The sequence below is a fragment of the Miniopterus natalensis genome, chromosome 13 (assembly GCF_054644295.1).
Source record: "Miniopterus natalensis isolate mMinNat1 chromosome 13, mMinNat1.hap1, whole genome shotgun sequence".
Classification (NCBI taxonomy): domain Eukaryota; kingdom Metazoa; phylum Chordata; class Mammalia; order Chiroptera; family Miniopteridae; genus Miniopterus; species Miniopterus natalensis.
Window position 1 is genome coordinate 14,776,088 of NC_142093.1, and position 15,867 is coordinate 14,791,954.

Sequence of the window (15,867 nt, forward strand, 5' to 3'; positions counted from 1 at the left end):
CCTCCCATAGTCTAAGTTAAATCAGTGCCAGGCACCTCACAGACATGAGTCATTCTCTCAAGCACTCTTTCCAACATCTGAGCATTAACATTTCCTCCTGCCTCCCTGGCTGCTCTTTCTCCGTCTTTGTTGCTTCCTAGGTGTGCTCTAGGGCCTGGTCGTTGGGCCTTATCTCTGTCCACACTCTCTCCCTTGGCTCATCTAGTCCATAGCTCTTAATACCATCTTTACACTCACGACTCCCAAAGGTTTATTTTCAGTCTAGCCTTTGCCCTGAATTCTAGACTCCTGTATCTAACTGCTTCCCCAATTTCCCCATTTGTTACTCTAACTTACACTTCCAATATCTGAAATACTGTCCTCTCCCTCCTGAAAACTTTCCCTGCCAAGGTCAGCTTCATTTGGTCTTAGAGGCATCCTTGATTCCTCTTTCTCTTCTACCACACATCTGATCTTAGCAGAGCTGACTTCCAAATACATGTAGAATCAGACTACGTCTTACTACCGCCAACATTCTGATTCAAATCCCTAACTGTCTCTCACCTAATAATATATTATCTTTAACTGGTCTTTGTCTCTATGCTTGTCCCCATCTGTCTGTCCTCAACAAACATCCAAATCAGTCCTTTCAGATGTGAGTCAGATGTGTCATTCCTCTGCTCCATCACCTGATGACAATAGCCAGAGTCCTTCAGTGGCTCTCAAGGCTTTCCCCAGCTTGGCTCCTGTTGCTTCCTTCCCTTCCCTCCTCCCATTTCCCCCCTCACTCTCCACATGTTGACTTCTTTGTACTCCCCTGAATATTTTAGGCACATTCCTGTGTCAGGTTTTAGTGCCTGCTCTTCCTTTGCCTGGAATGTTCTTCCAGATATCTGTGCACCTTGCTTCAAAGCCCCATTCAAGCCTTTGCTTAAATATCACTTTCTCAGAGAGGCCCTCTGTGATCATTCTATTTTAAATCACACCACCGCCTTATACTCCTTAATTTCCTTCCCTGCTTTATTTTTCTTCATAGCACTTAGAGCCCTTAATATTACGTAGAGCTTATGTTTAAGAAATTTTGTTTCTCCTCCACTAGAAATAAGTCCCATGAAGGCAGAAATTTTTACCTGTAAGTTTTATTTGTATTTTTCTAGTGCTATGACAGTGCCTAGCACATATTAGGTATTCAATAAACGTTTGTTGAATGAGTGAATAAATAATATCTTTAACCAGTTATTCAGTGAAATATATACTAATTGTCTGCTGTGCACACAGTGTTGCGCCAAAGGATGAAGCCGTAACAACGGGTCACCAGGCAGTTCTGCTTGTACCCTCTGGTACCGTCTAGTGAAATGAACACAGATAAAACTAGCCAATTACATGAGGCATCAAAGAAATATCATGTGAATTACTTGTAAAGCACTAGTTATATAGAGGCCACAGAGGATGTTTCTGCCCTCAGTAGACATTGGAGAGGATGTTGAACTTGGCCTTAAAGGACAAATAGTACTTAAAGAGGCCAAGGGAAGGGCAGTGGTGATGGGCAGTCCAGGCAGGTGAACAGTATGAGCAAAGCCCTAGAAACAGAAAAAGAAGGGGTGTGTGTTGGAGGAATGGAGGGGTAAGTGAATAGGCTAGTTTTTTAGAGTCAAAGGGAATAGAGCAGTTCCAGTGGGAAAGCTAGACTGGAGCCAGATTACAAAAGGTCTTAAATGTGAGGCTAACCTCTCTGACTTTTTATTTGGCAGATAGGGGCCACTGAAGGGCTGATTTATGTTTGGCTTCGTTTTGGATGAAGGAATGTGGTGCACATAGAGGTAATTTAGGAATATTGCCTTGGCAGCACGATGGCCACGGAGGATACTGGATGGGGCAGGGTTAGGAGACTGCGGCGGCAGTGTAGCATGACCTGGTCAGTGTGGACGGGGAAGGAGGAGAGGGGATGGGTGTGAGGGAATTTGCAAGGGAGGACTTGACAGGGCTTAACCGTCTTATTATATAATTTTGAATTAATTACTTAGCGAGACAAAAAATAACAATTGTTCAAAGCAGTACAAACAGATGTTATGTGAGGATATTTTGCAGTTTGTCATATGGATCCAATTCAGGCAGGCTGGAACCCATGCCAAGATGTGCAGGCATTTGATGCTGCAGTTGTACAGACTACTGCGAGAGGCGAACTTGGACACCACGGACTTGTTCTGACTGTGGTCCAAGTTTGAACTGTCTCTGAAGGACAGCTCCTACATGCTATTATCTCCTTTAAGTCCTGGAATAAACGGAAAACAGGAAAACCGAATTTAAAACATTCTACTCTCTTCTCCCACATGTCTGTGCAGTTAGGTTTAATAACAAAATTTAGGCAAAATGAGAGTGATAGCTGAATGGCCTTTGTGCATTATAATGACTTTCTGAAATCAAATTGGTATAAAAATATGAGTGTTTGGTCTTTTATATCAGGGATGGTCTGCAAAACTAATCGCATCATCTATGGTGTTTTTGTTAGAGAACCAGAAGACGTGTGCACCATTTACAGCATTTGTGCTTTGGAGATAGCTAGCTATCATTCACTTAGAAATTCATCAGAAAAATGTCAGTGACATGGTATTAGAATTAGATATGACCAAGGAACTGATTAAAATATATGAATACCTAAGCAAAATTAAAGTAATATTAATTCTGTAAAACTGCAGAAATGTGCAGATATCACAAATGGATAGCTTGATTAATGTTCCTTTTGGTAGTTTTAAATGTTCAGGTATTCAGCATTAAAACATTTTTAATTTTAATGTACAGTGTTTTTATTTTTCAAAAATAATTTTACTTTTGAAAAAGTTTTTAAATGTAATGATCATATATAGATCCCTGACAGAGTAAAACCAATTTATTTATCAACAGTTTGTTGGCCAATAAATAAGATCTTTTTTAAGTCATACAATTTTAATTATTTTTAATGTCCCGTTTCCCTTTCAAAAATGTTGCAGTTTGAACAGTACATTATGCGGTTGCCTAACCACGTGTTACCGCGATCCTCTTGTGTACTAGGCATGGATGTGGGAACGAATTTGGCCGAGTCAAACTATCAGCAGGGAGCAGAGCGTTTCCGCTGGGAAGTGATAGGGACAGAACTCGTTGTGGAAGGGTCTTAAATGCCTTTCTTCAGGGTTATCTAACCCTCTGGATGTGGAAGTCTGTTGTGGTTTTGAATAAAAGAGTGAAATGACAAGAGTGGTATGATAGGGTGTTTAAATAGAGAACGAGTGTCATGGGTGAGTGGCCAGGGACTGTGACAGTGAGGGTGGAAAGATGGAATGGGTGGAGCCTCATCGTAAAGGGAAGCTTTCTAGGCCTTACTCATTGAACCGGCAGGATTGAGGGAATCCAAGAGGATGTCAGTGTGCTCAGTTGTCTTATTAAAAAGGAAAATGTCCCTATTGATAGATACAGAGACTTCAGGAGGACAGGAAAATACCTTTTGCATGGGAAGATTGTGTGATTTTGGATGTTGACTGTGAAGACATGTTGCTGTGTCTAAGCAGAGATTTCTGATAGTTCACTGAAGCCCCTAGAGAGGCCAGAACAAAGCCTACAGACTGGGCTTCTCTGTGGAGTGAGGCGCAGCCATGCGCGTGAGTGAATTCTGTACAGAAACTGTGTTGGAAGAGACCACCAGGCAAAACCCGACTCGGGGCATCTCCAGCAGTGGGAGGCCGGGGAAGAGAGCACCAGGGACACAGGAGTCAACCAAAATGCTCCAGAGTTTTGATCAGAGAGACAGAAGGAAACCAAGGGAGGGATTCATGGAAACTAAAGAAGATTATTGGTGTTTGGGGACGATCAGCACATGACAGGGAGTGAGTCTCTGCGAGACCAGGGAATTTTAGAGAAACTGAGGTGGCCATTCCTAGCCCTTCTTACATAAGAGCAGACTTCTGTGATATAACTCCATGGCTTTAATGATCCTGGGAGCTTATACCCTCTTGATTTGTAGGGGTTAGCTTTATCTTTCATTTTAGTGTTTGAAAGAAGAAAATGTTTTTTGAAATAGATTAGAGAGTTTCTCTTGTGAACTTGTATTTGTTGTGGTGGGAAGGCTCAAGGAGGTTGGAGCTTACATTCCAGTGGAGAAGACAGGATGAACATATGTGAATAATATGTAGAGAAAAAAGAGATTCTTTCCTTTTTGTTCTTCATTTCTCATATTGGTAAGCAATAAAAAAATGAAACTCTTAAGGTCTAACTCGCGTAACTGCCAAGAAATATAAGCCCTGGGATAACATCTGGGCCGTAGCTGTGACTGGGGGTAGAGAGGAGGGCAGGAGCTTTGCTGCAGTAGACCTAGTTCTGAACCCTAGTAATCCCAAGGAATGTGACAAAGGTGAGTCGCTTCATTTTCCTGGGCTTCAGTTTCCTCATTTGTAAAGTGGAGATTATAATTCCTATCTCAGTTTGCTGCTGGGAAAACTAGAGCTAAGGTATGTCAAGTATCCCATGTAATTCCTGGCTCATAGTAAGTTCTCAGTAATCGATGTTACATAGTGGGATTTTCCCATCCTACCTGTTACAGTGTGGTAGTAATGGTGCTGGAAAATCATTGTTGCCTCTTTATCTGGAGCCTAAAAGTTGGGAGACATCTCTTAACAGGAGAGTCTCAAATGTGGATGACACACCAGCGCCTGTATTATATTACCTCACACCATGCCTTCTCTGGAAAGAGTGGGCAGATGTAAGAACCAGGATAACCAAATCTAGGACAGGAATAAGAGGAGGGCATTAAACAATCAATAGCCTGTCTAGTGAAAGAAAACCATGTGCATAAAATTCCCCCGATCCTTTAGTTTAGAGGAAGGCACTGAAATAGAAAAGCTGGCAGGTGGCTTAGTAAATGAGAAGTCTGGTTACAGAAGAGTCGGTGGTAGACATTTTTTAAAACTGAGCACCCCACACCACTTTAGGAAAAGCTACCAAAGAACATTGATATCACTCTTGGATTTGGCTACGGTCATTTCCTGTTTAACAAAACCACATTCAAGAACTTATCTGCATTTGGGGTCATGGGAATGAGTCAGGGATGTAGAAAGGAGAGAATGGAGCGTGAAGCTTGGCTGTAGGATTCCATTAAAGCATGTTAAACTTTATTATTTGTGACCTGAGAGAAATTCAGTCAATCCTGTAAGGAAAATTAGCAAAAAGTGTGTAAGGAAACTGATTATTCATTCATTCTGCAGAAACCTTGGAGGAGGAAGGAAATTTGAGCAGGAGGCTCATAATGAAAGAGAGGAAATTGTAACATACAGGCTAATGGCACCTATTGCGGATGTACTTTAAATGCCCTTGTAAAAATTAACTTTTTAATTGTGAAACTAATCCACACCATTGTGTAGCGGTGCTTAGTCTCAGCTAGCCTTCAGAGTCGCAAGCTTTCATTTCCACTTTAATTATCGAGGGTTCATAAGCATTGCAGTCACTCTCTTCAGCACACATATCGCACACCAGGAACCATTGTGTGGCTTTGAGTAAATTACTTCCTTTCTAGGCCTTGTCTTCCTCTTAGCCTCTTTTGGATTGATTCCTAAGGTCTCTAATTGAACAGATTCCCTCCTATCTCCTCCTCACACCTGCTGATCCTAATACTGTTCTATCTGCATAACCAGTGTACTTATTTTGCCACTAGATGGCACTAATGTACCTTTGAACTCTGTCACCTCCGGGTTTTCAGAATCCGGTCTGAAGGAGCCTTGGAATTTTTGTTTATTCCAACCCCCCTATGAACCTGGAGATTGTGGTTTGATTCCTGGTCGGGGCACATGTCTGGGTTGCAGGCTCCATCCCCAGTTGGGGACGTGCAGGATGCAGCCGATCAATGACTCTCTCATCACTGATGTTTCTCTCTCTCTCTGTCTCTCTCTCTGTCTCTCTATCTCTCTGTCTCTCTCTCTCTCTGTCTCCCTTCCTCTCCCTGAAATCAATTAAGATATATTTAAAAAAAAAAAATTGAGGAACCGAGTCGCAAAGGTTAAGTGACATGGCCAAGGTCACATAGTTACTTAGAACCTCTTGAATCCCAGGCATCCATCTTTCCATTTCACTGTTTCTCTAGGGAAATTTATGAGGGAAGTTTAAAGAGAGACCATGTTCTTAACCATTCCTGTTCTTTGTTAATTATTTTAAAATAATTTAAAACCCTTCTTTAAATATACATATTATCACATTCAAAATAAGTAGTTGGCCTGCTTGTGTTTCGTGCTGGTTCCCTCAGGAAAGAAAGCTGCAGTGTCAGCTTGTAGAGATGATCACCCAGCCTGTGACCAGCTTGCCCTCCCAGTTTGCCCTGAGATAAGCCTGCAGAAACCTCAGACAGAGCCTCTGTCAGATGACCTTTCTGTGTCCTTCCCCAGTCCCTTTGCTGAGAGGTTCGCCTTTCAGCTTTTCCTTCCAGCCACACATGTCATCGATCTTCTGTATCATCTTTGTCCACCTGCCTACTCGAGAGTTTCGGGGCAGGGGGAAGTAGATATACCCTGGATCTTAAAAAATTGGTCTTCTCGGTTTTCCAGCAGCTGTTCACTGCCTCCCCACCTCAGTCGGTGACAAGGGTGGTATTGCCATAAATCATGGCTGGGGGGCAGAACAGGGTAGTGGGGCAGTGTGGCTATGCAGAGAAGATGCGGACTCCAGAGTCTCACAGACCCGGTCACATCTCTGTACCCTCTTGCTGGCTGGCTGACCCGCCCTCCTCTCTTGGGAGGGCGATGGTTGCTACCCTGAGAGGCTGCTGTGCGGATTGGTGGGGTGATGCACCGAAAGCTCTGCTGCCAGTGCTTGGCACACAGGTAAATGCTCATTAAGTGCTGATCATTGTGGTCGCTGCTGTATAGAGAGGAACAGGGCACTGTAGTGTGTGACAGGTAGGAGCCCAAAGGTGGGCTCAGCCAGAAGAGCTAGCTTTTTATTGTAGACGGAGGGAGGGATGCAGGGTATGCCAGGCTCTGTGCCAGTGTTTCAGACAAACTGTGTTGAACTGTGCTGCCCGATATGGTGCCCACCGGCCACATGCGGCAGCTGAGCACTTGAGACATGGCTAAAATTGAGATGTGTGTTGGATGTGCATCAGATTTCAAAGATGAAAAAATGTGTATAGTATGAAAAAGGAGTGTAAAATATCTCAATAATTTTGTATATTGATAACATGTTGAAATGGTATTAAAATTAATTTTAAATATACATATTATCACATTCAAAATAAGTAGTTGGCCTGCTTGTGTTTCGTGTTATTAAATGTTATTAAAATTAATTTTACCCATTTATTTTTACTTTTTAAATGTGGCTACTAGAAAATGTAACAAGGCTAGCATGATGTTTCTGTCTCATAGCACTGGGACAGAAAATAGAGATCTTTGGTGCTCAAGCATATACAACTCTAATTTGGGGAATCATGAGGTTTTGGGGGGGTTTTTTGAGGTTTCTTTTGGCTTTTTCTTTTATGATGTTCTCCTCTTAACAGCATGACCATCCCAAACCAAGATGCCAGTCTATTGGTAGTAATAGTTTAAGTACTGTTAATAGTGTACTTTATAACTGATGAAATAAATACACAGATTTTGACACTTCCAACTTGGTTAGAATTAGAGACCTTGTTTGGTATGTTGTTTTGTAAGTTAGCGTCAGATTTTGGCCCTCTCAGGTTGTGTCATGTTCAGTGAGTGTGGTTTGGTGCATCGGAGCTCTCTTCATTTGATTCTATACCTAACCAGACGAAAGCAAAGAGTAATGAACTAATTTTTAGGTTGCCGTAAGTCCTTTCATTCAAACAGGTGAATTTCTGTTTCAACCTGGTACCTCTGTTCCTCCCCCCTCCTACCAAACACACCCCCACCCCCTTTTAAACTGTCACCTAACCCTCTAACTGAATCTGTTCTCCATAGAACTCTTTATAGCCTCTTGTGAATTCAAGGCAAAGTGTTGTAAACAGCCCAAGGATGTTTGCTTTCTAAGCCTTATCTCTAATTACCAGCTCAGAATCTTTACCTGCTTAAGAACTTTCAGGCCTCAACTAGCCATAGGGAACAAGTTTTGTGAGAGTTGCTGGGGAGGAAGGATGTGGGGGTAGCCTCCCACTCTGCCTCTGTGGCAGGCTATGGACAGATAACCGAGCACCTCATTTCCTCTCCCACCCTGAGGTGTTCAACCAAGTCCACCTGCTGGCTCACTGCCTTTGTCCTGGAAGTCGGGGAGAAAGTGGACTGCCTTCTACTGGCCAGATCTGAAAGGAAAGCAAACTGACTGTGACAGCTGCATTCTGACTAATTTCATTGAATTTTTATGAGCTTTATCTTTACTTTGATATAGGCTATTGAATTTTAAGGAAACTCTGTGAAGTAAAGATTTCGTTTGTAATTTCAATAGCTACTACCTAACTTACCTGTTTTCTAAATCTCTGTGTTTACAAACCTTATTGACTTCAGATTTTGAGATTCTGAGCCTACTTTTTCCTCAGTTATTTTCAGGCATTCCTCAGCGGATACACACTAGGGTAGTAAGAGTAGGCAGTAAACTGCTTGTGGTCTAAAGATGAAAGCAAAAACTTTCCTCAAGTTTGTGGTACTCTCATCATCTGTGAATCTGCTGATACTTTGTAAACTTTTTACATAGTTGGTGCTCAGTAGATTAATCCCACACTTACAATTTCAGGGTTTATAAACAGGGCTCTCCATTGCATTCATGGAGTTTGGTTAACATAGAGAGTGGTCTTGCTCAGCAAAAGATGTGCAGTGATATTGCACATGCTTTCAGTGTCATACTAGCTTTGAAAATTATATGGAAAAATTCATCTCCATTTGCAAAATTTCCATACATGTACATTCCTTATGAAATGTAAGGCAGATATTGATTATATAGCTCTGCGTTCTTTACAGTAGTGTTTATTGATAGTATCTTGAATAATGTTCAGATTACATCCTATAAATGTCTCCGTGTGTTCGAATGACTGACTTTCGGTCTTACAGCTCGGGGTGTGGTTTTCTCTCGGCTGTGCCTATTTGGCCTTGGAAGACTATGGAGGGTCTGCGAAGGCGTTTCAACGTTGTGTGACTCTAGAACCCGATGTAAGTGTGTTTGGTTTTCTTATTACAGCTCTAAGTTGGTACTCTTTAAGTTATTCAAATTGTACTGTAGTTAAATTAGTAATTCCTGTGGGTGTATGGTTTAGTTGGAGAAATCCACGGTACAACATTGTATCACGTTAACCATGCTGTATTGCTCACTTGCATTTTTATAAACAGGGAAGATATCATGTGTTCTCATCACAATGAAAAAAATAGAAAAAAGAAGGCCAAAAAATTCAATTGTTCTATATTGTATGTTAAAAAGAACAGCATTTCTTTTTGTGTTGGAGGAAAGCCTACCTTGGACAGAAGGTCACACATTTAGGCATATGATTTCTAAATCTAGCAATAAATGTCTTCTCATAATGGCTGTTATTCATGGTTTCCTTTAGAAAATAATTTTGATAAAACAATTTTTTAACATACTTTGCTGAAGTATAAAGTGGCACATATATTTTGTCACTCACTAACATGTACTGCCTTTGTTAATTACATTATTAGAAAGCTCTTTTAGTTTACAATATTTTAATATTTAACAGCTTTACTGAGATGGTAAGTAATTCACATACCTATAGCTCATCCATTTAAAGTGTACAATTCAGTGGTTTTTTTCATATATTCAAAATTGTGAACCATCACCACAATTTTAGAACTTTTTTTTTTCTTTCTGGTTGCATAGGTATTCTTTTTTTTTAAAAATTTTATTTTTGTTTAAAATATCGCAGATGTTCCCCCCTCTCCCCAATGACCCGCTCCACCCCACCCCACGCCCCTCTCTAGTCCCTCTCCCCACCACCGTCCCTGTCCCCAGGCTGCGCATATATGCACACAAATTCCCTGGCCACTCTCCCCCCCCACCCAACCGCCCCCCTCCACCCTAGAACATTTTTATTATAATAAAAAGAAAACCTCTGTACCCATTAGTAGCTCCTCCCCATTTCTCCCAGTCACATGCTGCCTCCCACCATAGCCCCTGCCCCCAGCCCCAGGTAACCACTAATGTACATTCTGTTTGTGTAGATTTGTGTATTCTGGACATTTCACATAAATGGAGTCGTATGCTATGTGGTCTTTGTGACTGGCTTCTTTCACTTAGATTGTTTTTATAGTTCACCCCCGTTGCATGTATCAGTACTATTCTTTTTTATGGCCAGGTAATATTCCATTGTGTGGGTATATTATATGTTATTTATCCATTTATCAGTTGATGGACATGTGGACTGTTTCCACTTTTTGGCTATTAAGAATTATGCTGCTGTGCAGATTCATTTACACATTTTTGTGTGGACATAAGTTTTTGTTTCTCTTGGGTATATACCTAGTGGTAGAGTTACTAGATCATGTGTTAAGTCTGTGTTCAAAATTTTGAGAAACTGCCAGACTGTCTTCTAAAGCACCCATTTAGATTCCCACCAGCAATGTATGAGGCTTCCAATTTATCAACATCTTTGTCAATACTTACTATTTTCTGTGTTTTTTATTATAACCATCCTAGTAGATAGTATATCATTGTGGTTTCAATTTCCATTTTTTTGATGGCTGATGATTTTGAGCATCTTTTCGTGTGCTTATTGGTCACTTGTGTATCATCTTTGGATAGATGTTTATTTACATCCTCTGCCCATTTTTATTTATTTATTTGTTTGTTTATTTATTTAAATATATCTTTATTGATTTCAGAGAGAGGAAAGGAGAGGGAGAGAGAGAGAGAAACATCAATGATGAGAGAGTCATTGATTAAGCCCCCAACCAGGCATGTGCCCTGACCGGGAATCGAACCCTGATCACCTGGATCCCAGGTTGACGCTCAACCGCTGAGCCATGCCCGGCTGGGCCACATCCTCTGCCCATTTTTAATTGGGTTGGATAGCTCAGTATTCAGCCAAAACTCAATGAGATGCTTATTGAGATTCCTGGAGCTTATTCTCTGTGCAGATTTCTCTTCCCTGGTATTTTGTCCTGCAAATTCCAGCTACCTTTTCAGCCCTGAACTTTTAGACTTGCTGTACTTTGTTTGGTTTCTACCTCTCTGGAAATACCTCTAATTAGAAGCCTCAGTTGATTGTTAAGATACCTCACTTGTTTACCCTGCCTCAAGGATCACAGTCCTGTGATCCAGCCAGTTGTCCAGCTTCTTGAAAACAGTTTCCTATGTTTTGTCCAGTTTGTAGCTTTTTATGGTGATAAGGCTACTCTGGTAGTAACTGTGCTGTCTGCAAGCAGAGGTCCATTGCCATGTAATTTTTAAATCGTGTATGGAACTTGAGAATTATATTCTCTACATTTTATGAAAAGCAGAACAAAGAGGAACAAACATACTCATATTGTTCTCGTTAGAATCAGCATTTACATAAAAGCTTTAATGTATTTTTGCCATTGATGGAGGAATGGGTAGAGAAATGCGTTTGATAAAATACTTAGGAATAGCAATGGAGAACACATGCTCCTCCATTCTCTTCTGATGAAGGATGATGGTAAACTAGCAGAGCCTTTTAAGATAGGAAAAACAACATTCTGCATGTTCTTGGGTTTGCTGTAAATCTATATATTGTGTAAAGTATGTTGTAAATTGTCCCACTATTTTGTAAATCTTAATTTGGAAATAAAATCTTAACTAAATTTCAAATTAGTGCTTAACAGTTGTATCAACTTGTTGACAATTTTTGTGACTTTTTCATGTTAAATTATAAAAGTTACATTTAATTTATTTCATTTTCTCATACACCTATAAGCATACCTCAGTGAAAATTCTGATTGTAAGGAGCACATCTTAGACTAGGAAAATACGTTATAATTTTGGTTGTAGCAATTATTTTACCTAAATGAGAATAGTCTATAACTGGGTTCTCTGTCGTTTCAGAACGCGGAAGCCTGGAACAATTTATCAACTTCCTATATCCGACTAAAGCAAAAGTAAGTACATCAGACAAATATGAATAACTTTGCTTCCAAAATAAGTGAATGAGATTTTCTTCAACTGAATACTGGAACATCGGGCCTTAGAGTCTTTTGACTTCTAAATATAGTTTGTTTCTTGAAAGCCTTTAGTATGTAATAAAATAAGAAATGTTATTTGAAGCCTTCCTTGCTACAGGTTTTGCATCCACAATTTCATTACGTGAGAAGAGCAAGCATGCTTTTTAGTTGGTTGACTCAACTGACAGATTCTTATTGATTACTAGACATTATTGAGAAATAGAAATATGAACCAGTGTCTTTGGGGAGTGTAGGTTTAAAAAAATAAAACTGTATGCCATATTATTTTAAAAATTAATAAACAATATAGATAGTGTGTGGTAAACATTAAGTGAGAAATACTAAGAGGGCTATAATAATAGTGGGTGGTATTTGCAGAACACTTACTCTGTGCCAGACATCTCAGAAGAGAGCAGGTGTAATGATTCTGGTTCAGACACGCTTCTGAGAGAATATTGGAATCAAGCTAAAATTTGAAGAATGGGTAGAGGGCACAGAGGAAAGATGCTCAGACAAGGGGTTTGATCCAGTGCAGAGTGACAGGATTGAATGCGACACCTTAGCAGAGAGGAAGTGAAAGAATCAGCTGTAGACTCCAGAGAGATGCAGTGAGTGGTAAGGTTGGAAAAGTCATTTGGGGTCAGATTGCAGGATGCTCTGATTGCCTGAATAACAAGTTGAGACTACTCTGTTGGAATTAGAAGCCAAGATTTCAGTGGGGTAGTTTCATGAAGAAAGAAGCTTTTGGGAAGATTTATCTGGTGGCAGTGTGTGAGACAGACTAGAGAGGAAACTGTAGGCTGGGAAACCAGTTAGGAGACAGCTGTTGTAACAATCCAGGCAGGAGATAACTAGGCTGGAAAAAGAAGGGGCAGATGCCAGTTTATAAAGGGGACAACCAGATGGGCTTATTGACTGGTTACAGGAAGCGAAGGAAAGGGCAGACAAGGACTGCTGTTACCAGAATTGTAGTAAATGAATTAAAGGATGGATATATTTCTACTTTCATTTGGCCTTATTTTCAGACTTAACTTAATTTTTCTTTGTGGATTCACAAGATATTTCTAAAGATACCGTTAAATCCACATTGCATTGAGATCATGAAATGCTTCCGCTGCTCTTGGATGACAGTCTACAAAAATAAAGGACTGTTTGTTCTACTATTCTCTTCAGAAAATAATATTATGTTCTTGATTGCAACTGATTGTGTTAAAACTCACTAGAGACCCTTTTGATTGAAAGCAAGGGGTGAAGGAAATCCCTGCTGTAGTTGTGGAATGATCTCAGTGGGTTTTTCCAGTAACCCTGATAATTTTACATGTAGTGAGTCTCCTGATACCCAACCTTGTCTTCCAGCCCAACAGTCCTAAGAATTCTTTCTTCTTAGGAGTTTTTACACATTGTTCCTCAGCTGCTTTGTGATGCTTTCTTGTCTTCATGCAACTCCACGAATAGGTTTTTATGTAAAAGTGGGGTTGTAAGAAAGAGCTAATTTTTGACTCAAGGGTGTTATTACTGTTCCTCTTGAATCCTATCCATGCCTTAAAGTGACTCTTTAAACTATCTTGTCTATCCCTTTGCTGTCACAAGGTTCTTCATTGAAGTTCTTTTCTCTGTTTCATCTGATTCCCCTTCACATTATGTCCTGACCTTGGGAAAATTTTCCATCTCCCTACACAACTTTCATTATGCAGTGTTCCTAGCATGTGGGTTTGATAAGTGAATCCTGACTTGAAGTTCCTTATAAAGAAGCCATGTTTACCAAAAAAGAATTTCATCACAAAAATTTTGAGGCCAGGAAATTGTGATTAGAGGATGGAAGGACATACCGGGAAGAATCTACCGCCTGGTGTGGATTGCTGCTTGCTGAATTCTTTTCCAGGAGGATAGCCTCGCCCCACTCCTATGTGGGTGGGGGACTGGGGTCTCTCAGATTACCATTGCCGAAGGCAGCTGCTCTTACATGGGAGTGGGCACAGAGAGTGGAGTAGAGAAAGAAAAAAAGAATAAAATCCCATAGGAACAAATTGTGGCTGAATCTGAAGAAGTGTTAGTGTAAGGATACTTTCATTTTTATCTGTAAAGGATGTGGGCCAAGAGATAAATGAATCAGTACAGGGATAAGTGGCTCAGCAGGGAAAGTAAGGTGGCCCCTATGGTCTTAAGTTAGCAAACTCAGAAATGATTATTGGAAAGGGAAAGTGATAGCATACATTTGAAAAAGGTTACTGTAACTATCCAGTAACAGTTGCAGTAACTGTTCAGTTACTGTAACTTAAGGTAGATTTTTTTAAAATAAAGAGAATAAAAAACCAAACTGGTGGATTGGCTATTACGAAAAGTCTGAAAGAACTTAATTGTAAGGAAGTTATTTTGATCGATACCATAGGTATATTAGAGAGTAATCAAATGATTTGTATGTTCAGTGACTCTTGGGGGAAATTACTGATGACATGGGCACACTTCTTTGCAAATGTTTAAGGGGGTGACTCAGAACAATGGCCTGGGAAGAAGAACCACCATCCTCCCCTCCAAAATTTGCCTTGAAGTCAATGAAGAGGGAGGGGCCTCGATGATACACTCTGAGGCTCAGCAGGGAAAGTAAGGTGGACCATATGGTCTTAAGTTAGCAAACTCAGAAATGATTATTGGAAAGGGAGATCGATAGCATACATTTGAAAAAGGTAACTGTCCAGTAAAACATTTATGATCTGTAAGGGAACTATAGTCTTTGTCCAGGCAGCAGAGTAAAGCATTAAGAATCTTTTTGTTTGCTGAGAGAATAGGGGACATGAGCTTCTTTTGATTTCCTTTTCAATGACAAGTAATAGTCTTTCTCTATTTTCTGAAGTGGCTGGTATAAGACAAAGATTCCATGATGGTTTAGCAAACCTTGCCTGTGAAACTACATATCCTGTTGTAATTTTTATTGATTTATTTGGCTTGTATTTCTTTAGCTCATTTTGTATGATTTGCCCATGTGGTCTCATGATTTTTTTTTTAATTACTATTCTTATTTGTGCCATTTTCATTCTAAATGGAATTTAGTTAGATATTTTTCTGTTTCACTAGTTATTTTCAAAGAGCCAGCTTTTGGTTTAGTTGATTAGTCTATTCTTCACTATTTTACTTCTTTATCTTTTCTTGTTTCTTAATTTATTTGATATTCTTCTTACACCAAATTTAAATTGAATGTTTTGACTCATTTATTTTCCATCTTTCATATCTTATAGTTAATGCAGATAAGAGCATAAATTTCCCTCTGAATACTGCTTCAGCTATATCCTGCATATGGTGGTAAATAGTACTTTCATTAATTTCTGAATATTTTCTACTTTCTAATGTGAATCTCTTGTTTTCCTCCACTGTGGGTTTGTTTTTTAGGAGTGCATTTTTTAAAGTTTCCAGGCATATAATTTTTGTTGTTGTTGTTTTTTAAAATATTACAGGTGTCCCTTTTTGTCCCCAATGGCCCATTCCACCCTGTCCCATCCCCCTCCCTAGTCCCTCTCCCCACCATTGCCCGTGTCCTTGGGTTGTGCATATATGCATATAAATTCTTTGGTTACTCTCTCTTCTTCCACCCACCTGCCCTTCTCCATCCCTCTGACATTCGTCAGTCTGATCCATGCTTCCATGTCATTGAATCTATCCTGTTCATCAGTTTATTAAGTTCTTTAGATTCCACATATAAGCGAGATCATGTGATATTTGTCTTTCTCTGACCAGGCATATAATTTTTTTTTTTAAAATATATATCTTTATTGATTTCAGAGAGAGGAAAGGAGAAGGAGAGAGAGAGACA

General features: G+C 40.0%; 1 protein-coding gene across 1 annotated transcript in view; it reads left to right on the forward strand.

The window, feature by feature from the left end:
- Positions 1 to 15,867, forward strand: part of TTC27 (tetratricopeptide repeat domain 27) — a 105,932-nt gene that overhangs the window by 75,817 nt on the left and 14,248 nt on the right. The window contains exons 14-15 of the mRNA XM_016218982.2: positions 8,988 to 9,086; positions 11,947 to 11,999. Of these exons, the coding sequence (XP_016074468.2) occupies positions 8,988 to 9,086; positions 11,947 to 11,999 (152 nt within the window). The remainder of the gene's footprint in view (positions 1 to 8,987; positions 9,087 to 11,946; positions 12,000 to 15,867) is intronic.